The sequence below is a fragment of the Brassica rapa genome, chromosome A07 (genome assembly GCF_000309985.2).
Source record: "Brassica rapa cultivar Chiifu-401-42 chromosome A07, CAAS_Brap_v3.01, whole genome shotgun sequence".
In the NCBI taxonomy this organism is placed as follows: domain Eukaryota; kingdom Viridiplantae; phylum Streptophyta; class Magnoliopsida; order Brassicales; family Brassicaceae; genus Brassica; species Brassica rapa.
Genome location: NC_024801.2, coordinates 26,737,996 through 26,765,295, shown reverse-complemented (window position 1 = coordinate 26,765,295; position 27,300 = coordinate 26,737,996). Strand labels below are relative to the sequence as shown.

The window sequence follows — 27,300 nt, the reverse complement described above, 5'->3', positions numbered from 1 at the left end:
GTACTGTGGGACTCACGGTTCACGAGTGCGCGTGGAAATCGTCCCTACAAAAATTATTATAATAATTATAAAAATAGATAGAAAATGGAAACTTAAAACGAATGTTATAAAAGAGATGTTAAAATGAAATTTAATAGCACTGGAAGACTGCTACTCCTGATATTACTGTACAAGTAATAATTAGTAGCAACGCCATGCTGCCAAATAAATATGAAAGGAAAGGACAAACTAAAACCATTAATAAACAAATTTGCTTTTCCTATTTATTTTAAATTTTTTGATTTTCAGATTAAAGTAATTTTAGATACAATAAAAAATAAAAAGAATAATGATGGTTGTGTTAATGAGTAGTGGCGTGAGGGTTGTCATGTCAGCTAGAACAGGCAGAAAAAAATAAAGAATGTGGGAGACAAGCCTTTGCCCCTTTACACATTTTAAGAGTTCTTTATTTTCTAAAAAGAAAACAAAATATTACACATTGCGGGCTCGTCTGTTTAATCAATTTGATTTAGCTTCATTCATGTAGTTAAACACAATATTATCATAATCTTTTGTTTATTTGTTATAACATTATAAGGACTTTTTAGCTTAATTTGCCATAAAATTATTTTGGTAAAGCATATATGATTAATTAGTACAATTCGAAATTAAAAAAATGATTTTCTTATTTTTAATTTGTAGAGTACAAGTTAAAAATTGTTGAAATTGAAAAAATTTAGTATTTGTAAATATATTAGATCTGGAAAAAATGAAGGATGAAAATAAATATTACTAAAAAACTTATCATCTATTGATGATATTGATATTCGTAAATACATTCTATATTACAAAAAATAATAGTACTGAAAGACATCAAAAACAACAACAACAATCATATTCGGTTACACAAAAAAAATTTGGAATTTTTTTTGGAGATTTTAGAGGTTCCGGATTAAATTAACATGACTATTAGTGTTGTTATAATATTTATGTATTCATGTAATTTTTAAAATATTTTTTTGTTGAGTTTATTTTGTATATTGTTGTGTCTAAATCTAATTTTAAAATATTCTAAATCTTGTTTTAAAGTTTTATTTACTGTAAAACTTAAATTTATAAAAATAAAATATTTATGAGATATAAAATTTTAAAAATTAAAACGATAAACGAGAAAATGTGTGTAATTATAGGAACTAAAATGCAAACAAAAATATAAAAATTCAAATCTGAAATAATATTATAAGGACTCTTAGCTTCTTCATTCATGTAGTTAAAATCTATCATAATGTTTTGTTTATTTGTTATAACATTTTAAGGACTTTTAGCTCAATATGCCATAACCTCTATCTAGGAATGCCAATGGCCAATAGGTAATTCAGTTTGATGTTTAATGAAAATCTGAATGTTTTAGACATTTTTGACCATATAATGAATAGTTTATCATTCTATGAAATTTAAAGTGATGAAAATGATAGCTAATCAAAGTAACAACATAAATTGAGTTTAATCCCCGGTGAAATTAAAAATATTTCTTAGGTTTTGATTTTAGAAACCATGTCCTTCATCATTAGATACCAATATCCATGAAACCTCTGTAAAATTGTAGCTTACAAAAGGAGTGCCACTCTATCGTCGACAAACCTAACCATATAAACTTATAACAATGTATGACGACAAAAAAAAAAACTTATAACAATATACATTTAATAGAAATACCATATTAAAATTTCTCAAGTGGTGGTTCCCACAGCCAAAGAGGAATGAGATAGCTAGCTACCAATATTTATACCTCCACAACTTCCCTCCTTTTCCTCAATCAAACTCACTCATTCCATCCCAGTCGTCGTTCGATTCAAAAATCAGTTCCAATGTCTGATAACACCGATAACCGGAGAGCAATATGGGGAGTTCCGGAGAAGCTTCAGCTTCACATAGCGATGCTCACGTTACAATTCGGTTACGCAGGATTCCACGTGGTCTCGAGAGCTGCTCTTAACATGGGAATCAGCAAACTTGTCTTCCCTGTTTACCGTAACATCATCGCCTTGCTTCTTCTCCTTCCCTTCGCTTACTTCCTCGAAAAGTATTCTTTTAAAAACCCTATTTCTATATATCTGCTGTTGTTAACTAATAAATTAGTGATTTAATTACCAATCTTGTGTTATTTAGGAAAGAGAGACCAGCGATTACTCTCAACTTTCTCATCCAGTTCTTCTTTTTGGCACTCATCGGGTATATATATTTATATTTCTTACTTTGATATTTTAAGTAACAAAGTTGGATTATAAATGAACATGTTCTTGAATTATTACACGACACAGAATAACAGCGAACCAAGGGTTTTACTTGTTGGGTCTGGACTACACTTCACCAACGTTTGCTTCTTCCATGCAAAACTCTGTTCCCGCCATCACCTTTCTCATGGCTGCTCTTCTCAGGTATTGATCCATCGCACTCTTTTTCTCATGTTTCAATTACGAAGAAATAAATATATAATTTAAAACTCGTGGACAGCTACAACACATAACAAACTACTTTAATAATTTTGGTTTGACATTTCAACGTAGCAGAAACCTACCATAAGTGGATAATATTATACATAGACAACATTAAATGCCATTTCGAATAAAACTACAAAATAATGATAGTTACTATGTGACCATAATAGTAACAACACTGTTATGCTACATATGTTGAAAACAAACACAGGATTGAGAAAGTTAGAATAAACAGAAGAGACGGCATCTCCAAAGTCTTAGGAACAGCACTTTGCGTCGCCGGAGCTTCTGTCATCACTCTCTACAAGGGTCCCACCATCTACACACCCACTAGCAACCTCCACGCTCACCTCCTCACAACCAACTCCGCCGCCTCCGCCGTCTTAGCGCCGCTTGGAGACGCCGCGCCAAAAAACTGGACTCTTGGCTGCATCTACCTGATTGGTCACTGTCTCTCCTGGTCCGGTTGGCTCGTGTTTCAAGCTCCGGTTCTTAAATCTTATCCGGCGAGGCTCTCGGTTACGTCTTACACCCTTTTGTTCGGAATCATCCAGTTCGTGATCATCGCTGCTTTCTGCGAAAGAGATTCTCAGGCTTGGGTTTTTCACTCCGGTTGGGAGCTTTTCACCATCCTATACGCAGTTAGTATTTTCTTACACCTGTACTTATTAACTGTTTCGAATTTAGCCCTGTAATTTAAAATTGATCAGTTTAGTCCTAACGTTTTTATATTTTACAGGGAATAGTGGCGTCTGGAATCGCGTTTGCGGTTCAGATTTGGTGTATTGACAGAGGGGGTCCAGTCTTCGTTGCTGTTTACCAACCTGTTCAGACTTTGGTCGTTGCCATAATGGCTTCGATTGCTTTAGGCGAGGAGTTTTACTTGGGCGGGTACGTAAAATTAATAATTAATATAAACGGGTGATTTACAGTAATGATACAATTTCTAAGGAGCGAAACGAGAATTTAAACTTGTTGCTCCATGTGGCTGATTTCTATTGGCAGTATTATTGGAGCTGTGCTGATTATAGCGGGACTTTACTTTGTGTTGTACGGTAAGAGCGAAGAGAGGAAGTTTGCAGCTCTAGAGAAGGCGGCGATCCAGTCCTCCGCGGAGCATGGTATAGAGCGTGCACCCATTTCTCGCGGCTCCATCACAACTCCACTGCTCCATCAGTCAACGAGCAACGTTTGACTAATGGAGTATTCCTCAATAATTACAAATGCCATTACCCAATTAAAAGGGGGAACAATGGTGTGCCGTTGTGTTTTATGACTTTTGTGTCTGCTTTTTTCTTTATTTTAGTTTTTTTTTCTTGATATTTAATTACCTACGAAAGGTTTTTGAGAGGGAAAATGGTGGATGAGACATCATTGTTCATGAGGATGGTGGTGATGATGATGTTGATGATAGTGATGATGAAGACTATGGGAACTTTGGACTGGGACTTCTCAATATTATTATATTTGGCTGAAATATTTATGCCTTTTATTACATTTCTTGTGGTTTTTCTTGGCTTTTCTATCATCAATAGAACGTTATAATTTGCATTTATGCTTTCGATTATTATCACTGTCAGGATATTTAATTTGGATAGGTTTTATCTGAATTCAAGTAAGAAAAGGATGATTTGTTAAAAGTTGATTTAATATTCAAGAATCCATAATCTTGAAATTGAATTTTAATAAAAAGGTCAAAACTGAATTCAACTTATCAAAATATTTTTACCAAAAAACACTTTTAAAATATCAATCATATTTTCTCTTCATATGCCACTATACCTCTATGAGCAGAGAGTGCATCAGGTATCCAGCCAAAATTATAGTGTATGTTAGTGGGCTATATGGCTCAGGATTTGGTGTTTGCATCGACGACTACGTGGCTACCGTAAATATGGGCCAAGATATATTGTCGCGCCACGCACAAACGAGCCACATGTGCATTACCAATTTATCATGCAGTGCTAGTAAGGAACGCAAGAGGTTACACGTGAAGTTAGCCAAGGTAAAAGATGGAAAGAGATAACAACAACCAAAAAAGATACAACACAACAAACGAGACAATAGGCAAAGCCCACAGGAAATAGAGAAATATGCAGTCTTCCACTGACCGTTACACAACGTAATTCACGTTTTCATTGAAAAAATACATTGCACTTAGAGCTGGAAATTTGAATTATTATCCGCGGGTCCCGCCTCATTTGACCCGTCGGGGAACGGGTGCGGATCGAACAATTTGAAATTTTTAAATCGCAGGTACGGATTGAGATTGTTTTGAGCGGAGCGGGTGCGGCTCAGCCAAATTTGAGTCGCGGATACTCGCCAATCCACAAATTAAAAAAAAAAAAATTCTTCAAAAAATCATTTTTCGTAAAATAAAAAAAAATAAATAAACATTTATAGAATTTTAATTAAAAATATATTATTTTAATAGCTTTTTTAAAAATAACCATTATATAAATTAAAAATAATTATTATATAATTAGAAAATAATCATTTTTAATTAAAATAACTATTTTTAATATAATTAATATTACTCGCAGATTTGACGGGTTACCCGCGAGTTTTGGCAGAACGGATACTGATATAAAAGTTTTTGTTGTGCAGGTTATGCGGGTTGAGTTTTTGAATCGAAAAAAATGATTCGGAGCGGGGCGGATTGACAAACAATCGAAAGAATCTGCTTTACACTACAGACAACCACATGTACATGTACATATATATAACACGGAGCTGATGTATATTTTACACATGCTGTATGCTTATTAAAGACATATTCCTATCACAGATTATTTTACGTATATTTTGTGTATTGTATATGATAAGGTCTTTATAATTAAGAGAGTTTAGTGAAACCTGAAAATGGGGAAATTAAAGGAATCCCAATTAGAATAGCCACCGGAAATACAAGTATTAAACGCAGAAAAATTATCATCTCCTTCATGAACCCACGGAAACCCTAACGACATTGTAGCTTCTTCCCATATAGAAGAATCATCCGTTACCGGCAAATCAGCGTTCATATTTTCCCATGATATCTCCTCTCTCGTTCCCCACGATGACATCTCGTTAGATGAACAAGGCGACTCCTTGTTGACCCAGCAGTCGCTTTTTCCACCCGAGTTGCTGCTTGGCGTTTGTGTCGTTTCAGGGTAACTTCTTACGGACTCCTGAGGGAGATTGAGGTGAGCCTCAGGCCCATAGAGCTTACGAGCTGCGGAGTCATAAGCCAGGGCAGCCTCTCGGGAGGTGTCGAAAGTGCCGAGCCAAAGACGAGCTCCTCGGTTAGGCTCACGGATCTCAGCGACCCATTTGCCCCAAGTGCGTTGTCTAACGCCTTTGTATGTGCAAGACGCGTTATCAGGTCCACCTTTTCCTCTCATACAGCCTTTCCTTGAACTAGCTTGGACCGTTCGTTGTTTCTTATTTGCACCAACCATCATTACGTTTGGTTCTATGGATGACATATGCTGATGTTGACAGCTCGAAGGAGTTGTTATTTGACGACTTTTGGTGAGTGACAAGGCAAGACATGAGGAAATGTAAGTGTGTGTATATATAGTGGAAGGGAGTATTAAAACGTGGCAACTGGCAAGGAGAGGACATAGCTGGCGCAGACATGACGGAGGGTCGTGTCGAGAAGAGGAAGCTGGTGTTGTCTTTGTAATCCTAACACTTGTCTCTTGAGAGACCCTTCTCTTTTTGGCACAAAGGATGGTAAGATCAGCAGACAGAGAGAGAGAAGTGAGATTTTGCTCATAACAAAAGAGAGATAGATAAGTGGGTATCCGTGATTGGGAAATATAAAAAAATATGTCACTATTAAGTAATTGACGTGTGAACGCATTCCAATCCAGTATAAAATTATGGATTTGTAATATTAAACAGCTACAAATAAATAGTGGAAAAATATAAGGTTATTTAGATATAGTAACGTAGCGAAATTAGCAAAACAAGTAAAAGCCTGCAAAAGAAGTACTTTATATAACTTGATTTTGTCGGTTTTATAAAGTAACCATATTACTTTTTGCTGATAAACAGAAATAGATATTGTTTGTATCGATATTTGACACATTATTTATTTTAAATAAAACATAAGGAATAATTTAGTTTGTTAATAAATTATTTCGCTAGGCTACTTATTAAAGAGTGATATCACAATCCTACAAATTAAGTGTGTGCAAGATATGCCTATATATGTTAGTACTTCTTTTACTTGAATTAGAAACAAGTTTAGTTTCTGGACTAAACTAAAGGTCTAAGGGATTTTTTCAATTTATTTATATATATATTGACTAGAAAATCTGTGAACTAATAAGCTTGACTTATTCATCATGAAATAAAATGAGCAAAATTTGTAATCTTTATGAACTATATGAGAACTTAACTGAAGGTGGTTTCGTTGAAGTCTTAGATGGTTAGTTACTTTCCCCTGAAGTAGATACCTCATTTCTGTGTTTTCTAAATTTGCTTATTGTAAATGTGTGCAATGTCAAGAAAACATAAGAAGCATTTTACGGAATCAGTAGATGGAAGTATTAGAATAGACTCTTACTTGAATATGAATCTTGAAGAAGGGCAAAATGAGGATTACCATATGTTTATCAATACTAACTGATGTAGCGGAAATTTTATAAAATAGAACTAGAAATCCGTTGATTATGAGAATACTCGGAAAACTAGAATAATACAAAGATTTTATTTAATCTAAGAATACCTAAGATCAATGTCTTCTTAAATTCGTTGAAATCACCTATAATCTACCGAAAACAAGAAACAAAAGAGAAATCTCTTAACTTTTATTAATAATCAATCAACTCATAAACTACATAAAACCATAGCCTGGAAGATATTTGGAATATTATATTAAATTTAGATAGTTATCTTTATTGTTTTAGGGTTTTAAGGTTTTCTTATATATAGCCGTTTAGGCTTAAGTTTGTATTCAGTTGATTGATTATTAATAAAAGTTAAGAGATTTCTCTTTTGTTTCTTGTTTTCGGTAGATCATAGGTGATCTCAACGAATTAAAAAAGACATTGATCTTAAGTATTTTTAGACTAAATAAGATCTTTGTGATTATCCTAGTTTTCCGGGTATTTTAAGAATCAACGGATCTCTAGTTATATTTTATAAGGTTTCCGCTACATCACCTTTGGTGTATAGTCTTGCGTGAAACACCATGCCCACGCCGATACCAGGGTAAAGTAGGGTGAGGAGTCTGAGAGAGGTTCGGTCGGAAGAAGGAGAAGTTGGTTCGGTTTCCTAGGGTCGGGATAAAGGAGGAAGTAGAGAGGAGTGTGGAGGAAGGGGAACCCGATGACTTGAAGGAGAGATTGAAACCATGTGGCTCGACGTTTCAGTTTGTTGGTTGTATGGAGGTAGTAGTAGTTCTCGAGGAGTTTTGCAATGGATTGACCTGTTATGACCAAGATGAAGCAGATGATGATGGTAGGCCACTTGATGGTGTCTGTCCGGTTTAGTGTACCGGTTTGGTTCATCACTGTGGTTGAGCGATGTTCTTCGTTCGGTGTCTGCACAAATTGTTCTGCCCCCACCAACCATAACGAAGAAAAGAAAAAAACATGACTAATTTCTCTCGAGTACAAAATGGATATTTAAATAATTTTTTTTTGTAAACAATCATAAACACAACACGGAATGGTTTTAGGAATTACTTTTCGAAATTTAAACACATTAAAATTTGATGAATATTGTAAAAATTAGCAAAATCACGTATTCAGAACATTTAAATATGAAAAAATTATTCATGAAGATCTTGATAGTAGAATCTGCATACCTCGTGGTTTGGTCTGTATCGCCGTCTGCATCGGCGTCTGATTATGTCCCATGGTTTACTGAGTTAGTAAGTATGTCCGAAATTCTTTTGTTTCCAGTCAGACTTTTGTTTACTGTGTCTCTGTGGTGATGATGAGTGCGTTGTATTTTGGTGTATAGTCTGAGTTGGTTTTAGTTATACCTTGTAAGCAAAGAGATATTTAATTATATATCATTAAGGTTGATTTTGACTGAGATATCTAACGTTTCCAGTGGAAGCAAGAAACCGTGTCTATGCGTCGTGCTAAAGAGTTTCGAGGAATCTGTTACAAAAGTAAGTTGATTTTCTTTCTTTAGTAGATTTAGATGAGATCATAGTCATTATTATTTGGTTAACTCAAGTAATCGTCGACCAGAGAACCGTACTAAAAGCTCTATCCTTTGACCTTTAGTACTTTAACGTTTTCTATTCTTCGGTGATGGGTGCTCAAGGATATTGAGTTATAAGGATCCAACATCATTTTCGTTCATTTTTTAATTTTACATATGAGGTCATTTGAATTTTGTAGACTTTTGCTAGTTCATGCCTCGTCAACCGATTAAGAACGCGTTAGTTAGACTTATTCAACTAACCTAAGTTTTAGATTAGAAATACAAGAAGAAGAAGGCTTAATATCCATAATAGTTTTTTTTGTTTTTTTAAGGTAATTTATCATCTACAGTTCTTCACTGCAAGGACTTGTCAAATCTTCAGAACAAAACAGCTAGAATCAAGTTTACACTGATACTTGCAAGAAAAGCTTCATCATGAGTTGATATAAAAAAAGGGCCCATATAATTCCATAAAATATATTGGCTCCATGTAGAATTGGCCCATTCTAAATGGATATATAGGTTTTTCAAAACGGATATATAGGGTTTTCTATCATAAATGCTCCATGTAGAATGGGCCATACAGGCAGCCACATGATTATCGGTGAAGTTCGTTTCATTAACAAGAATACTATAGTTTTCTCATAAGTTAATTTTTTGTTCTTTGGACGGCCCATAAGTTAAACTTAAGATGAAAGAAAATAGAACCTCTAATCAATGGGAGATTAGGAGACCAATAGAAACTGTAGTAGGATAAAGACGAGTTCGAAGCACGTGGGCTTTGAAATTGTTCGTCTGTGTTGCGACAAAACCGTCTTATGCAAATTTCAATCGATGTTAATCAGTTAATGTACAAAAACAATACTAGCTACACATCGCTTTCGTAGAAAAACGAATCACAGCTTTCATCTCAAAGTTTTGCTAATAATAAAGGAATCTTTATATAGAGAGCTTTGGACAAAGCATATGCAATGTTGTTTTATGTCGTACGATATTACATTTATTAATTTGACGATTCGTCTTTTTGGTGTACTGTGGTGATTACTATTTGGAAATATTATGAGCATATAATAAAAAAATTTGTAAATTTCGTTTTATCAATTTTATGAGCAGTTAGCTATGTGTCCGTGCTTTCGAATGATTGTGAGAGTTTCTCTCGATTTTCAGATTTAGTAATATGTTATTGTAAGGGTTTGTCTTTAATCTTGCTAAGAGTTTTGTGTTTATCCTTCTAGTCTTATTTTCTTGGTGACGGTTATTTTTTTCCGTTAGGGTTTGTTTTCACATATATCAATGTTTTACTGGTCGTATATGATTATGTGTCTGTCTATGTTTTTTTTAGTTGAAAAGAGACAAACCCGGATCTATTGAAAACACAGACTTAATCTTTGAGAGTAAAGTGTAGTTTACAGATAGACCTTTTCGGATATTCAAATGGACCGAAAAACAGAAACTTATATCCGTGTAAAGTGATCAATAAAATATGACTTAGTTTCCGCATGACAGAGACATCCTAAACTTTTTTCTTTACCACTTGACCACCGGCTCCCTACTCATCTATCTATGTTGATATACCTTAAAATGATATGATTCATTATTATTATTTTGTCGAGGGTCCCGCTAACCAGTTAACGAGTCATGGATCTAGAGATGATGTTAGAGCATCTCCAACCCATTGCTATTTTTACCTCTATAATAGCATTTAGAGGTGAAATTGTTCCAACCCACCTCTATTTCTTCCTCTATAATAGAGATCTCTATTTTTTCCTCTATTTATAGAGGAAGAAATAGCATTCCTCTATTTTTTACTCTATATTTTAGAAATTGCTATTTTAGGAGAATACATTGGAACATATCTCACTTCTATTATAGAGTTCTCTTATTTTAGAGGTGAAAATAACAAAATGCATTGGAGATGGTCTTGGGCCTAACAATATAGAGCCACTTTTATTGGATTAAACATGTAGTAAGTATCATTGCTGAGGTTATAAAATATAAAATTGTCTTAAATATTTTATGTTTTTGTAATCTCAATGTAATCTGAAAAATTGTCTCTGATTTTACTTTTTTATCTGTGGATATAACCCTTTTATTCTAATAAATTTAAATATTTGTGATCAATTACTTTTCATCTATTTATGTTTTAATCACTCAAGATATACACATTACACACTCCAAAACACCTAATATGTAAACAGATTTATATGTTGGCGGGATTTAAAATATATATATTTAGAGGACAGAAAAATGTGATGTGTATTCCAACTCAAAAGCATCATAAAAGTCCACATTATCACTCATTATTAATACATTACATTTAATATTCTTATATAGACTTTCAAGATGTTAGGAGAATGATTGCCAAAGTGCGTTGTTCATGGAGGCTTTGGGTTTTAGGCTTTTAGCTTTTGTTCAAAACTTTAAATTTGAACAATTAGGTACATTCCGAAACCCTCAATTCATGTCGACTATGGAAAAGGAAAACCAAAAACAACAAAACACTATTAAATATATATATACTCATTATTGATTGTCATACAAAAAAGAAAGAAGAAACCTTTATAAGAAAAAAAAAACACTGTTAATTTTTAACAAATTAGAAAAACACAAGAGGTCCCCTTTACGATGATTGATAGGAATTCCGATCAAAGCTTCATTGGAGTTTATTAGTTTTCACATCTATAGGTTATATATAAACTATTGTTATTGTTTATTAAGGGGAAATTAAAATGCTGGCTTTATATTTTTACCAAATTAAGGGGGTATATATTGGATAAATAATTTGGGATATTTTATTGAAATTTATTGAATTTAGCATTTATAAAAATTATTTGAAACTCAAGTTTATTAGATTAATCATATGTACGAATCAAATTTTAAAATAACTTATTGGATATTAGGAATATTTTCAATCAATGTTATGAAATCTGATGTTTGGAAAGTGTGATAAAATTTGCAAAACTATTATTACATAATTGATCGTCTCTTTACTATTTCAAAGGGTCAAAAAATGTTTGCCAAATTTGTGGGGAGTATCGTAAAACTCGGTGCTGCACACGGTAACCATTTTTAGGCAGACATAGTGAAGATCTCGAATCAAATCCCTTTGGCCCCGTATCTTCGACGATGTCCCAATCAAATTTATCTCTTTCATCTTTCTCTTCAATTTATTATTTTCGCATCCACCATTATATTATAGTTACGACGTATAAGTTACGTACAGGTAATGTTTAACGTACTAATAAGAACGTTGATAACTTAGTCTTAAGTTTGATTTTTCGACATGAAAACTTGTGCTGTTTGATCAAAAAGGAAAAGGATCATGCGTAGTAATTATAATATTATGGTCGACGTGAAAAATAATAAAATAAACGCTAAGTATGTGTCCGTGTTCAATAGTTTGGGGTTTTTTAATCTCAAATAAAATGCTTCCTATATCTTTTTAATTCATATTTTATTAACAATTATGTCTACTTTTAAAAAATCTAGTGATCCACAATATGATTGAGTCGATCCAATGGCGTAATGACCTTAAATGTAAGTTCATATTTAATCCACCATACAAGTGTTTGAACTCTATTTATTGTTAAACAAAATAAAATTCGGAGTTGAAATTTTTTTTGGGTTTTGGCCAAAAAGAGAAGAATTTCTTATGAAAAAACAACATATATAAGAGGGTATTTTTATCTCAAAGTCGATTGTGGAGGCAAAAGCGTGGGAGGAAGCAAATGTTAAGGAGGCTAAACATCAGAAGAAGCGAACACCAGTATGTAAAAATCCTATAGACTCCCCTTCTTGTTGGTGTGATGGGGCTTGGCAGGAAAGCACTAAAGCAGGAGGAATGGGTTGGATAATCAAAAACACTGAAGGAGAAGTCATCTGTCGAGGGTCATCTAACAGATTCTTTGTTAGTTCTGCACTGATGGCTGAAGCCTTGGCTATGCGTGAAGCACTCAAGAAGGCTAAAGACTCAAAGCTTCAAAGTCTCCAAATACTTTCGGACTCCCAAGTCCTTGTTTTGGCCCTGCGTGAAGGGCGGGATATGAATGAGATCGCGGGTGTCCTCCAAGACATTAGAAACCTTGCCACTCTCTTCTGTCCAATCTCATTTACTTTTGTACCTCGACTAGAAAATTTGCAGGCTGATGCTTTAGCATGCTCAGGTCTTAACCGTCTTCTTGTTGAAACTTGAACATCTTTAAATTATAATGCAAGTAGTAGTTTGACAAAAAAAAATAAGAGGGTATTTTTTTAGCAACATATAAGAGGGGTCTAACCACTAAAAATCGTTTACTCTTTTTACCCAAAAAAAAAAATCGTTTACTCATGTTTAAGTATTTCTTTCGTTTGGATCAAATTCTTCATATTTATGTGCCATAATTCCGAGATTTGAACCTTGATAGTTATACAAAATATGCATTTTGTCAACATTGAACCACCATTAGATCCGACGAATGTTATAGGTGTTACATATATATGATACAGAATCGAATTAATTAATTATAGAAAAATTCTGAAAAAAAAGAAAAACAAAACAAAAGGAAGTTGAGCTGTAAATGAGCATGAAGGAAAGAAAAAGTGCTGGGAACTCATCTCACTAAGTTGCTCTGTCGCTCTCACTTTTCAAAAGTCTTAACGAATCTCTTTTACATACTTCTCAAGCATCTCCACTTCTCTCTTTCACGTGACACTAATTGTCCACCAAGTTATTACTTTCACAATTAAATACCTTTTAAAATTTTATTTTATCAGCGTATCATTTATGTATACGTATCTTTTGATGTCTTCATCTATGATATATAATACAATATGATATTTATATTCGATCTTGTGAGAGTGTAATGCTGAGTCTGATCATTACGTCGTAAATAAGATCGATAGATGACACTGGTTTCGTTAATCGCTTCCACGGTGATAAAAAGTAATATTATATTTAGGAGACATCATACTTCACAAACCATTCATTATTGGACCAATTATACGATCAATTAGAGAGCGATCGCGTAAATAATAAAGAGTTCTCTGACACTTTTTTTTCTTGCGGTCACTAATAAGGGCTTTATAGGAAACCAAACTCGACTCTGTAACCCTAGATAAAATTATCCACTGATGGCGAATAATATCTTGACCAAATCATATGTATTATTATATAGTTAACATTTGATTATGTATGGGACACTTTTTGCATGAGAAAGGTGGATATGTTTGGTTCATGACCAAAAATCTCGCAAGTGACAGTTGTGTGTAAGGTCCACTAATTAATCAAAACTCGACATTATTACAACATACGGTCCACTTAATAGTATAATGCATAAATATAAATTTAATGCACAAAAATTTACTCACCACTTGTATTGTATGGCTGACTGATTCGAAAAAGATGGTTCCGAACTCAAAAAGGAACCCACGATGATGCCACGATAAAGTTACGCATAGTCAGTTTTAACCAATGGAATAATAAAATAAGTTGCATAAAAGTTTGACGAGGCAGAGAGTGTTATGACTTTAGAGCAAAAGTGTGTTTAAGTTTAATGAGTTCTCTTTTTTTGAGAAAAGTTTAATGAGTTCTTCTTCGTTCATTTTCAGAAAAGGTTTATATTTTCGTACAATAGTTCGTTTGGTCCTTCAAAAAAAAAAATCATTTTGGTCTAACACACGTAAGAGAGTAAAACTGACTTTAATTACTTAAGGTTGTAAATAAACGTATAGAATTAAATTTAGCAAAAGTCTAAAATGAAACAGGATAATATGGATTAAAAAGAGGCGTGAAGAAAGATCATGGGACCAACAATCGAAAACTTTAGTAAAAAGAAGACGAAGAACAAGAATACTAGTGTATAGTTTGTACTTCCAAGAATTACATAATATTCTTTATATTAACAAGTTTACCAGAAAAAAAGACAAAAAAACAAATTTGGAAGAATAATAAATAGGAAAGGAAGTAAACTATTATGAGGTGAATAGAGAAGAGTGTTAGGTCGACGTCCATTGTTTTTAACGTGTGATCTCCTTTTTAGGTTATCTCCACCATTTGTCCTCATTTCTCTTGCTTGATTAAGACATTTCCTTCACTTTCTCTTTTATTAAGCTTTCTCCCGTATCTCCATTGCACAACTCTATTTCATAATCAGGCTGATCAATAAAACATTAATAACAAAATATATATACATAAATATGTGAGTGTATACACGAAACTGATTAATAGAATAAACATACAAAGAAATATATATATATATATAAGAGTTAGTAACAGCCTATATATACATATAAATATGTGTGAACATGAAACTGATTAATAGAAAAAACTTATTTAAAAATATTAATAGAAAAAAAAATTGGTTTTACCGAGTATCCATCCATATAAGGAAAATAAGAAATATATGTAAATAACTAGCAACAACATTCATACCAGGAAAAACTAGTAACAACATATACACATATAACTATGTGTGTATACATGAACAAGTGACTCTTAACACACACAAAATCGACTAATCCTTTAAATCCATATGTATGTTTGCATGTACATTTTTACTAGATAAAAAGTGTGCTACAAAATTTAAAACATATATACTAGATGCTAAATATATACATGTATCTTTACATGTACTTGTGTGATTTTACGTTAATTAAGTTTGTGATTGCCAAATCATATTTGAAAAACATTTCATATACTTTGTTTTGAAAACATAGAAGTCATATCTTCTGTTTTTGAAAACAAACACAACTATATAACATGTAAATTAACTCAATTGAAAATTCAAAGAAAAAGTAAACATTCAGCCAAAATCCTCTTCAGAGACCTAAATATCAGATTTGAGTTTGGGTCAAAGAAAATTAATAACAACTAATTGCATTTTGATGATATATACTAAGATGCTAATATAATCCTTAACCCAACAAAAAGGTATTAAAATGATAATCAACCAAGGCTAGTGTGTATAACAAACAAAAACAAAGGTGTAGTGGTGATATTTTAATAGGCAAAAAATCCATGAGCTTGAGGAGGGAATATTGTGTACAAAAGAGTGTTGGATTTGGTCCGATTAGGAGAGTAATTTATAGTACTATAATTGATAATTGATACTGTATAATTGATGAAAGAACCAATAGAAAACAGTACATAGAAATGCGTAACAGTGTGGCGGTCTCCTCTTTTGAGGTAAGGATTTTCAAATTGTTTTTCAACAAGTCTTTCTCGAACACTATAGTAGACACACACACATTTATATATGTAGTTAAATTTATAAAGATTTAAATAGTTTTAATGAAGTTTAATGACACCCAAAAAACATAAATGTTAATTGATATATTAAAAATCATGAGTGTTGAATAAGAAAACAAACGATGTGATTTCATGTTTTATATTCCATAGCCAGAGAAACAACTATTTTGCAATTAAACATAGATGTCCAATTTACACCCAAAAAAAAACATAGATGTCCAATCATGAAAAACGTTAGTCTCTAAATTCACAAAATCAATTGTTGACAAAAAAAAAAAGGTTCACACAATCAAATACTTTTGTTCTCTTTCTTTTTAGGCCACAGTTTGAAAATAAAGTGCAAGCATTTTTCACAGCATATCCGGACGAAGCATATATATTAAATCACAGTATATGAAATATGGACCATATTTCAAGATGGAAACATTATAAATTCTGGAATAGTTTTTGTTCTCCTTCACGCAGACATGTTTCACTGTGCCAATTGTCCCTTCGCAATTCTATTTATTTTCAAATACATATCAAATATACTAATAATTAATACTTTGTATTATTAAGTTTATAAAAGTCTTCGTTCTGAACTATTTTCCCGTGTTATAAGTTGAATTTTCTCTTTTATTGAACATTAATTCGAATTTTCTCTTTATAGATGATGAAGAAAGATGCCAAAAGAAAATAGAAAAATATCGGAGTGTGACGTACATATAATTCATAGCCTCTAATCAATGGATTGATAAATAAAAATTCATGGATCTGGTGCTTGCATCGCAAGCAACTCCGTCTTGACATTATTTTGTAAGAGCCGATGATGAATGAAAAAACAAAATCGAAAATAAACCAAATGGTTTAATAATTTTTCAAGTCAGTTGTTTAGTTATTCAAATTATTTTCTGACACTTAATCATCGTTATTTCCAGAAAATATTAGTTGCTTCTTTTTTCCAATTCATCAGAGGAATGTTATAATAAACGCTTATACTTAGAGCAAGATTTATAGGAGGTTCATAAGATATTTAAAAATCAGTTTTTAGTTTTTTTAGTTAAAAATTAAGAGACGATTTTTTATATTCCACTAAGAACTCTACGCTAAGAACCTCCATTAATCATGTTCTTACTGATCATGTTATTATTCGCCTAAAAGTTTAGGGAGTGGCCTTTGCGTGGCAGGTGAATCTCAGACCCTATTGTTTTTTCTCTTTTTAAAATTTTATTCGATCCAGATATATCTATCGGTTGACAACTTTTTTGTCAAACGACGTTTGAGGTCATCCACCTTCCTTTTCCTCCGGCAATCGAATATGCCGGAATTGTTGACATGTGGTAGGTATTGGAGACAAAATTTTGAAATTTATGTTCATGAAGTGGAATTTATAGTGTGGTGGCTCGATAAATAAGTTAGGAGTATTGGTGGCTTGTGAGTATTCTCTGTTTCGAAGATGGCAAAAAGTGAAACTGAAAGTCCTAGTCATTGAGACTTTAGAGTTTGTCGTTGGCAGTTGAGATCGGTTTCATTGACAGTGGTTCTAACAACTCCATGGAGGTGGTTTTCCAGGTTTGGTACCCCTTTAGTGTATAATCATTTTTGATAGGAGATTTGGAGATGAATGTATTCCTTGAGCCTGGAGACAGCAAATTTCAAAGCCAGAGATGATGGTTAAAATTTTAGTAGGTGGTTCTTTTTGGAAGTCTAGAGATTTGTGTCGCGAAACGTTTCAAATGATAGTAAAATCTCTGAGAATTAGGGGTGTTCAATCCGGTAAAACATAGCCAAAATAGAGAAAGTAGTTTGGATTTGGTAGTACCAAATAAACTAAATGAATGTTATTTTTAAGAAACCGCAGTATATAGATATTATTTGGTATATAAACCGATCAAACCGATTAATTAAAAAATTTAGTATACTTATATGTAAATTGTATAATAATATTGATAATATATGCATGATTTATTTATTAAATATGATATTCATAATCAAAACATTGATTTTAATAAATTTTTATTTTGTTTAAGTTAAAATAGTTTTTTTTTCTCATTTTCATCAAATTAAATAAATCATACTTTTTTGATAACTCATTGTGGTAAAATATAACAATACAATGATATTATTATTTTCTTACTCTTATTTTAATATGTAAATAAAGCAGAGAATATTATATTTAAAAGTTAGAGTAAGGAATATATATTTATGTTTTAACAAATCTTATTTCTATTCATATAATCTAAAATTTGTTATAAAAGATAAATAAGTTATGTTTTTTTGGTATAACACTGAATAAATTGCTATATAAACCAAATCAAACCAAATTAGACATGGTTCTATTATAATAGCTAATTTTCATAAACCGAAATTCCAAAAAATCAAAAAAACACTGAACCGAAACCATAACGAAATCCAAAAAATCAAAAAAAAAAACAACGATGGTCTTCAATTTGAAAATTTATCTTTAGTGGTAGTAAAAATGAAGAATGATACCAAGAAAGTGGTATATATTAAAATTCCATCTTTTTTTCACCATTGCTAATTTGCTTGTTAAATAGTTTCTGCTGTTTTTGTGTAACTTATAATTATGTTTCTCCGGTTAAACTTAGAGCAGCCTCAACGGCATATACTTTGTTTTCAGTATCTTCTCATTTAAAGTTAATGTTTTTTAATACAGTTTTAATTATGATTTTTTGTTCTAGATGAAAATTGCAAAATAAACCACTCACAATGATCCATTTGGCACATGGGTATATTGTAAGGTTCCAAAAATGTGTAAATAAAGGATCGGTTTTAATCTTTTAAGTTACTGTTCTTAACTTTTACTCCCTCCGTTTTTTAATATAAGTCGTTTTAAAGCTATGCACATAGATTAAGAAAATTATTAATTTCTTATATTTTCGAAACAAAAACATCATTAATTATTTACCTAACCACAATTCAACCAATAGAAAAATAGAAGATATATTATCATTGGTCAGACAACATTAATTATTAATAAATGTTACATAGAAAATCGAAAACTACATATAATTTAGAACCAAAAAAATTCTCTAAAACGACTTATATTAAAAAACGGAGGGAGTATTATTGTTTATTTTTTACAAACTCTTCCTCATAACTGCGGGAGAAGCTCTTAGGCTTTGACTGGTATTAATTAGAGTAAATGAGTGGGAAAAAGACAAAAATTGGAGAAAAAGTAAAATTAAAATCCAGAGTAAAGTTTCTCTCTCATCTAAGCAAGAGGAATACATTATTCTATTTTTACTTTTTTTGCTCGTGAATGAGTTGAAAACACATTTTTCTTGATTGGCAAAAAATAGAGTAACTGAGCAGAAAACTTATTTACTCTAATTTTGTTTACGCCATATGTGTTATCCAATCATGCTCTTAGTATGTACGGTTCCGATTGGACCTTTTAAAAGGGACGAAATCAATGATGTTTAAAGAAAATGTTATGTTGCGGCTGATTAATTTACAAGTAAACAAATTGCGAATAATAAATGAGTTTACAACTAAATAAATTTACAACTAAACAAATTGCGAACAAAAAAATGTTATGCCACGACTGGAACACACATTTATCTTCTTCTGGCTCTTCATCGTGGAAGGGAAGGTTCAGGTAAGTTTATGTTTTGGATTATAGATCTTCTTGCTTGCTCCCTTAGCTGGTGGTGTAACATAGCAAGACATCCGGCTGATTTAGACTCGGGACTATATTATCTTTGATCGGTTAAGGATTGTATGTGGATTCTAGCTGTAGAAATCTACTTTAGACTTATATCTCAAGTTATGTTTCGATCTGCTTGTATGTCACCTTGTTTGGGTTGTAGCTTCCTTCTGATGGATTTTGTTTCTGGCCATTTTAACGTGTTCCGCCCACTTATGTATCTCATATTGTATCTATTTGGTGTCTAATGTATTTCAGTTGACGGAAAAAAAAAAGCAAACAATATATTTTGAAACATGCTGCCCCCACATGGGGCCTCTTCTGGTTACACCGTTATCGTTATTACATTGTCACAATTTTCAATATGGATATTGTTCACAAAATAAGTGTAGAATTCAATGCAAAGTCTAGTACATCGTTTCAGAAAATATATATACTGTATTTTACGGCGTTTCACATATATTTGACTCTAATGCCGGATGTTTACTGGTAAAACCTAATCTGTAAATATATATACGCAGTAAATTCATTACTATCCCTTTTGGTAAAATAACTATAAATTATTTAGTTTTACTAATTATTATTTGGTTACTTTTTATTTACATTTTGTTTCCAAATATCACCATTTTTCACACATATTATAATTTTTGCTCAAATATTTGTTAATTCATTTGGGAAAACATAAACGCATTTTTTAAGTGTAAAGATTAATCATTCAAGTAATAAAAAATCAAAACATTAAAAGTTTTATACAAAAGGTAAAAAGAAGAAGTACGGTTGTGTAACACACATGTATGTGTTTTTGGGTTTAATCATATTTACACGTCTCAGCAACGCAAATAGAAGTGTGAATACTGAGCATCCTAGCGATATTATTTAGTAACAAGACACAAATCCGGAAGAAGAAAATTATAACATGAGAACAAGTTGGCAACTATGAGATTTGAAAATTCGGTAAAACGTATCAATCTCTATTATCGTGCAAAGGTATTAATGTTCAGATTGGCATCAGATAGTACCCAACTTGCTCGTCATTGTTTGTTTTTACAGAAAATAAATTAAATATAGTACCAGATCAATCCACCGAACTAATTATCGTCAAATCTTGCTAGGCGTTAGTTTCCCACGTTATTCATAAGAGAGAAAACCCTAAAATAATAAGTGTCTTCACGTCGAAATATTTGTTTTAGAATTAGAGTAACATTCCCACACCAATTTGTATATATTAGTTTAATCGGTTTGAATTAATTATACATGACTCGAGTCACTCGACGAAGAGTAGCTAAAGAAAACTCATATTTAAAAGTAATAACAATGTACGGAGTCAAAATATTCTTGTTAAACCATTTCTGACCTCACCTACTATATCATGCATAGAATACAGATCTTCCATTACCAAAAATAAATTGTTTGCTTTTGTGAAATTAATTTCTAGATGAAGTCAGAGAGAATCTACCGACTGCAAAGTACTGCAGAAGAAGAATCTATCTTCGTTTATTCTTTTACACAATTTTATGTCTATATAGTGCATATTTTCTCACATTGATAAAAAATAACATTTTATTAGAAAATAATATGTCACTAAATTTTATTGCAAAATATTTTTCTTTCTATGATGAAATTTGTTTTCTTGCTTTTGTTAATTATTTGGGTTATCTAATAGTGCAAGTCACCACGTGAACTTATCTCAGGAGAGAACAGGGCCCATTAGGATTCTCCGTATCTAACCGCGGACCCCCCACTCTTTCACCACGCACGTGTGACCTCATCCTCTCCCACGTGAATATCCACGTGGCGCTTTTTCTTTGCGTCTCTCCCAGGAGCGAAGCCACGTTGGTGGTTAAGGGTGCCCGTGCACCCATTATGTTATAATAATTCTCATGTTATGCCTAGCAATTGTATCTCAGTTAGCTGAGTTGGCAATTAGTGCACCCATTAATCTATCAGTTCGTGAGTTCAAGGCACCCATCACTCCAACTTTTTATATATATATGTACAGATAACATATTTTATTTAATAAATGCACCCATTAAATTTTATTGCTGGCTTCGCCCCTGGTCTCTCCCATTCCTCCCATGCTCTCCTCCATGACTATACCACATCCTAGTTACATCATATTTTATAACACTCGAAACACCAATCCTATACTCTCTAATCAAATTTCACTTCCCTATACATCGACATCGTTGATTTTTATACTATAGTTTGTTCTTGATGTCCCAGACAACTGATTTTTCAGTAGTCAAGTCAATGGTTACCTAGCTTTAAGCTCATATAACACGTTTTGATTTGAGAAATTTGATACTGCCAATCTTGAAGTAGTCCAACCGTAAGTATTCGGTCCACAATGTCTCGCTGAAACAAATGATTTGTATACACTACGTAGAATAGTTAATGATACACATCGACACGTAGATATCACACGGCCCTTCTGTTAAAGATGAATTTGTTATTAAAAATATGACGTGATCTTCTCCGGTACAAACTCTCTGTCCTATAAATAGAGAGCTTCTTGTCTTCATATTCTCGACACATACATAAACGCATAAACTCGTTAAATTGTACGAATAAATAGATTTTAAAAGCTCGTTATATTTTTATAATAATATTGTTTTTCACCCAAACCGAAAAAGAGAGAGAATCTGTGCATGTTGCTCAGAAAATCTTCAAAGTGTAATCTGGGCTTACGTTAGCTCTCACGAACTCCCAAGGATCTCCTATATATGTTTTTCCATTTCCCCATAAAATCTCTCATCATCTAAAACATCTTTATTATCATTTCTTCTTCTATATATATATTCCTTTCCCCTTTAGTGTCCTGAGAGACGCATATCTTGATTTCTTGATTCTTGATGACTCCTGAAATGACGTCAAGCTTTCTTCTCATGACATTCGCGATTTGTACACTGATCATAGCCGTTGGTCCCAGCGAGCTCCTCCGCATCGGAGCCATAGACGTCGACGGCCACTTCACCTTCAAGCCTTCCGACTTAGCCTCCGTCTCGTCGGACTTCGGTATGCTAAAGTCGCCGGAGGAGCCATTAGCCGTACTTCATCCATCCTCAGCTGAAGACGTGGCACGTCTCATCAGAACAGCTTACGGCTCAGCCACGGCCTTTCCGGTCTCAGCCCGTGGCCACGGCCATTCCATAAACGGACAGGCTTCGACAGGGAGGAACGGTGTGGTGGTGGAGATGAGCCACCGCAACATAGGGACGCCGGAGCCACTAGTTGAACCCGAGGAAATGTATGTGGACGTTTGGGGTGGAGAGTTATGGGTTGATGTGTTGAAAAAAACGTTGGAGCATGGCTTAGCACCAAAGTCATGGACTGATTACTTGTATCTTTCCGTTGGTGGTACACTCTCTAATGCAGGAATTAGTGGTCAAGCTTTTCACCATGGTCCTCAAATTAGTAACGTCCTTGAGCTAGACGTTGTAACTGGTTAGTATAAAACGTTCAAGTTCATATATTTGGTTCTTGAATTGATTTTCAATATTTATAACAAACAAATTGAATCAAAAACAGGGAGAGGAGAGGTGATGAGATGTTCAGAAGAAGAGAACACAAGGTTATTCCATGGAGTTCTTGGTGGGTTAGGTCAATTTGGGATCATTACACGAGCACGAATCTCTCTCGAACCTGCTCCCCAAAGGGTAAATGTTTTTAAATTTTGATTCTATGTTGTCAAGAAATAAAAACTGCCAGGCGGGTCCATGAGTTACATTAACATTTTCACTGTTGTGGTGACATATTTTGTTTTATAAATTTATTAAATTTAGTTAATGAAACCCTAAATAATAATCGTCTGACAGGTAAGATGGATAAGAGTGTTGTATTCGAGCTTCGAAGTGTTTACAGAGGACCAAGAATACTTAATATCTATGCATGGTCAATCAAAGTTTGATTACGTGGAAGGGTTTGTGATCGTGGACGAAGGTCTCGTCAACAACTGGAGATCATCTTTCTTCTCTCCTCGTAACCCCGTTAAAATTTCTTCCGTTAGCTCTAACGGCTCCGTTCTGTATTGCCTTGAGATCACCAAGAACTACCACGAGTCCGAGTCCGACACCGTCGATCAGGTAAAATTTAATTAAGAAGTTCTCAATTTTTTTTTCTCAATTAGATAAAGAGATATTATTCTTTTTATAATGATGAATATCTGGAACGATTTAACGCTATGCGATTATTGAGGAAATCATGATTAAAAAAATTGGTTTTCTTTTAGTTTATATGATTGAAAGTGGTCTCCCTAGTATTTTTGTTGTGTCGGCTTTATAATATAATTAAAATTGTTTATTATAATTTAAATTAGGAAGAAGACATGAAAAAGAAGCCAGAGAGGATCTACAGAGATCTAGCTTTTCCACCTGAACTATTATGTTTAGTTTATCACTAGCGAATTAATCATGGTTACTAATAAAGTAGTGGACGGGGTCATGGACCACTCACCAAATAATGATTCCCCTTTACTCTAATTAAGTTTTAATAAAACCAACTCTACTGGAATCTTAACTTATCCTTGGTTTTGATAGACTTTAATAGCAAAACAGTTTTTTAATTTTCTCCTTTAACTTTAATTTTTTTTTTTTTTTGAAAAATCCTTTAACTTTAATTTTCCTAGTCTGGTTTAAATAAATTAAAAGTGGGTTTTGTTTGCTCCAGGAAGTAGAGATTTTGATGAAGAAATTAAATTTTATACCGACATCGGTATTCACGACGGATTTGCAATATGTGGATTTCTTGGACCGGGTTCACAAGGCGGAGCTGAAGCTCCGGTCGAAGAATTTATGGGAGGTTCCACACCCATGGCTCAACCTATTCGTACCAAAATCGAGAATCTCTGATTTTGACAAAGGCGTTTTCAAGGGCATTTTAGGGAATAAAACTAGTGGCCCTATCCTTATCTACCCAATGAACAAAGACAAGTAAGTCTCGATCGATATTACCAGCGTTTACTTAGAAATTTCTTTTCAGAAACAAAAGAATAAAACGAGTTTTGCATGCATGCAAAGTTACACTTGTGGGGATTAAATTATTGGTCCAAGAAAATAAATGTTTTGTCGAAACTGTAAAGAACTACTGACACGTGGTACATGGGATTGTCCGAAAAACTTTGTTCACATGTGCATCGAATCGAACCAGCTAAGATTGATAATAACGCATCATCGTCGGCTCATCTTTCTCTTTTGGTTCGTTGTCCAATCTGGACGGTCCAGATTGGGTCTATTGTTTTTTAGTTCCTATAACTAATGGTGGTGGGTCCCAATCGGATTCTACTAAACCAAACCGATCTCAACGACCCTCCCTCACATCATTTATTAACTATAAGATTATGTCGTGCTGACGTGACGTACTTTTTGTAATGCCAGATGGGACGAAAGAAGCTCGGCCGTTACACCGGACGAGGAAGTTTTCTACCTCGTGGCTTTACTGAGATCAGCTTTATCGGACGGTGAAGAAACGCAGAAGCTAGAGTATTTGAAAGATCAGAACCGTCGGATCTTGGAGTTCTGTGAACAAGCCAAGATCAATGTGAAGCAGTACCTTCCTCACCATGCAACGCAAGAGGAGTGGGTGGCTCATTATGGAGACAAATGGGATCAGTTTAGAAGCATGAAGGCTGAGTTCGATCCACGGCATATACTCGCTACCGGTCAGAAAATCTTTCAGAACCCATCTCTGGCTTTGTTTCGTCCATCGTCGTCTTCGTCGTCAGCTTCATGGTGACAGGACAAAATCAGAGGGGGAAAGTAGTAGTTGAGATTATATTCTTCCTGATGTATATATATGACCTAATAGAGAAGCATCAGAGAGAGATTAGGTTGGGGTATTTTGTTAGCAACGTTTAAAAATTAGAGTTAGGAAGATTCAAGTTAGTAATATGTTACTGTTTAAATTTTCTACATCATCACGGATTTTGATATGGTTTTAGGGAAGCTTTAAACCCGATTATTAAATTAAAATTAGACAACAAACAAACCTCATGATTGTTTTGGATTATTATACATTTATGGTTTTGATGGATGGATGGTTTATACTTTATCATCGTGGAACCACCATCTCGTCTCCTTTGGAGATCTTCCGTTCTTACAATTCTGCACATATCGGTCATTATCGGTCGGTCGTTGCTGCAACCAAGCGAGAGGAAGAAGGTTCATATTTTGTAGAGAACAAAGAGAGCATTGACTATATAAAATGACCTATGAACGAGTATAAGAGTCGCATGTACCTTTTCAGTCGAGCTAGAGAGCATGGAGAGGATGCTGATGCAGATAGAACTAACAGTCATCGCTGGAGACCACGAATCATACAGAATATCTACAAAGGATACAAGTGGTCAGATTCTCCCTTGGAGTGGCCTATGAAAAGCATGAAACATAGAATATCCAAACGTTTCAGTCATTTGGTATATCTTGCCAAAACTGATCATATGATCTTAAACCGATATATATAGCATTGAATTATAAAGCAAGATCTTAAGGTATATAAATAAAGCAATTGAAGAGGGTCATTCAGATTAACGGGAAAGACTTCAGATTAGTTTGGAAATGCAAATTCATGGCACCTTCTTACACGATTTATACAGCTTTTAAATTGTTTTGATATGTATTTACAGTCTCAACCTTTTACTGACGTGTCAAAAACATCAGATAATTGGCTATATCTTGTTTTACCACAAAAGCGTGTTAAGATGTCTCATCATGTTACAGGAAACAGAGGACAATCGCACGTACCTAAGCAAATATGCCCATTGCTGTAAATGTGAGGATGCAAAGGAGCCGGAGGGAGAAAGATCACCTGCACAGTAAACAAAACATAACATAACATAACAAGGTGGACATCTAAGAATAAGAATAGTTACCATTTATTTGTATTTTAATTATTTTGGGTTTTTTATTTTAATTATAGGATTATGGTTTTCAAGGTTTTCTTATAAATATGCCTATGGTTTTATATCCTTGTTTTTTTGACACATCTTTAAAAATCCTAACGAGGCCAAGAACGCTTGGTTTACTTATAAATTCTTAGACTAAACTTTGCATCTATCTAGTTTCAGCTACCTGGGGGAAAAAAAAACTTATGCTCAAGTCAAACTCGAATACAAGATAGAGCAGAGATCAATCCCTTTCATTATTTATCATCAAAGCATTATTTGCGAGACCCATTAACTATAGACTGTATATATAGTGTATAATCTAAGCAGCAAAGTCATCACTAAGTTGGAAACACTCACTTGCGGCGATTCCATAGGATAGTGCTCGGGAAAATCAACTTGAAGCTGATAGGTCTCGTTCGCGTACAAAGTTCCTGGTGCTCCAATAACTTCAATTATCCATCTATAACCAATCAAATTTCACAATGATTCAGTTCACAGTCGATAAAAGTGTACAAACTCAGCGATCAACACGATGTTGTTGTTTGTACCTCTGGAGATTATCAGTGACCTTGTGTTTGAACCCCGTAGGTGGATTCATCTGCCATTCCACAAGCTCTTTCTGAAGCCTTTTACACGCGATTTTGCTCAGAGCCTTACGCCAAGTTTAAACAAAAAGTCAAAACCCTAAGTCAATGACACACAAAGAGATAAAAAAAAACAGAGGGAGTGAGAGAGAGAGAGAGAGAGGTAAAGAGAAGGAAACCTTGTGAAAAGGAGCACCAGAACTTGCCATGGCTTTGCAGAGATGGAGTGAGACAGAGATGATCGCCCCCTTTGGAGAAGAAGAAATGAGAAGGAAGGCTCGATGAAGAATAAGGATTTGTGGGGTCCTCTCTGATTGAACAGATCTCTGGCAGAT

The 27,300-nt window shown here is 33.6% G+C and overlaps 4 protein-coding genes across 4 annotated transcripts; 2 read left to right on the top strand and 2 right to left on the bottom strand.

Moving 5' to 3' along the window:
• Positions 1–1,782: 1,782 nt before the first annotated feature.
• Positions 1,783–4,030, top strand: LOC103831999 (protein WALLS ARE THIN 1). Its single transcript, XM_009107954.3, has 6 exons — positions 1,783–2,062; positions 2,149–2,211; positions 2,301–2,417; positions 2,689–3,118; positions 3,217–3,368; positions 3,483–4,030. The coding sequence occupies exons 1-6, from the start codon at positions 1,848–1,850 to the stop codon at positions 3,670–3,672; spliced, it is 1,167 nt and encodes a 388-aa protein (XP_009106202.1). The 5' UTR covers positions 1,783–1,847; the 3' UTR covers positions 3,673–4,030.
• On the bottom strand, positions 3,794–21,783 carry LOC103831998 (dehydration-responsive element-binding protein 2D). Its single transcript, XM_033275198.1, has one exon. The coding sequence runs from the start codon at positions 5,942–5,944 to the stop codon at positions 5,324–5,326; it is 621 nt and encodes a 206-aa protein (XP_033131089.1). The 5' UTR covers positions 5,945–21,783; the 3' UTR covers positions 3,794–5,323.
• Positions 21,784–22,043: 260 nt separating this feature from the next.
• On the top strand, positions 22,044–25,412 carry LOC103831996 (cytokinin dehydrogenase 5). Its single transcript, XM_009107950.3, has 5 exons — positions 22,044–22,945; positions 23,030–23,157; positions 23,317–23,583; positions 24,167–24,429; positions 24,874–25,412. Exons 1-5 carry the CDS (start codon positions 22,354–22,356, stop codon positions 25,229–25,231), a joined length of 1,608 nt encoding a protein of 535 aa, XP_009106198.1. The 5' UTR covers positions 22,044–22,353; the 3' UTR covers positions 25,232–25,412.
• Positions 25,378–27,284, bottom strand: LOC103831997 (probable ubiquitin-conjugating enzyme E2 16). The gene is made up of 6 exons (XM_009107951.3): positions 27,145–27,284; positions 26,930–27,033; positions 26,739–26,841; positions 26,239–26,302; positions 25,734–25,822; positions 25,378–25,632 (listed from the first exon to the last, which is right to left on the bottom strand). The coding sequence occupies exons 1-6, from the start codon at positions 27,172–27,174 to the stop codon at positions 25,537–25,539; spliced, it is 486 nt and encodes a 161-aa protein (XP_009106199.1). The 5' UTR covers positions 27,175–27,284; the 3' UTR covers positions 25,378–25,536.
• Between the last annotated feature and the right edge of the window lie 16 nt (positions 27,285–27,300).

Coding starts and splice junctions, on each gene's coding strand:
- LOC103831999 (XM_009107954.3), top strand. CDS start 1,848: ATGTCTGATAACACCGATAACCGGAGAGCAATATGGGGAGTTCCGGAG. Junction 2,212..2,300: donor TTCTTTTTGGCACTCATCGG/GTATATATATTT, acceptor TACACGACACAG/AATAACAGCGAACCAAGGGT. Junction 3,119..3,216: donor TTTTCACCATCCTATACGCA/GTTAGTATTTTC, acceptor TATATTTTACAG/GGAATAGTGGCGTCTGGAAT.
- LOC103831998 (XM_033275198.1), bottom strand. CDS start 5,944: ATGTCATCCATAGAACCAAACGTAATGATGGTTGGTGCAAATAAGAAA.
- LOC103831996 (XM_009107950.3), top strand. CDS start 22,354: ATGACTCCTGAAATGACGTCAAGCTTTCTTCTCATGACATTCGCGATT. Junction 22,946..23,029: donor TGAGCTAGACGTTGTAACTG/GTTAGTATAAAA, acceptor AATCAAAAACAG/GGAGAGGAGAGGTGATGAGA. Junction 24,430..24,873: donor TACCCAATGAACAAAGACAA/GTAAGTCTCGAT, acceptor TTGTAATGCCAG/ATGGGACGAAAGAAGCTCGG.
- LOC103831997 (XM_009107951.3), bottom strand. CDS start 27,174: ATGGCAAGTTCTGGTGCTCCTTTTCACAAG. Junction 27,034..27,144: donor CTGGTGCTCCTTTTCACAAG/GTTTCCTTCTCT, acceptor ACTTGGCGTAAG/GCTCTGAGCAAAATCGCGTG. Junction 25,633..25,733: donor TCTCTAGCTCGACTGAAAAG/GTACATGCGACT, acceptor GCTTGGTTGCAG/CAACGACCGACCGATAATGA.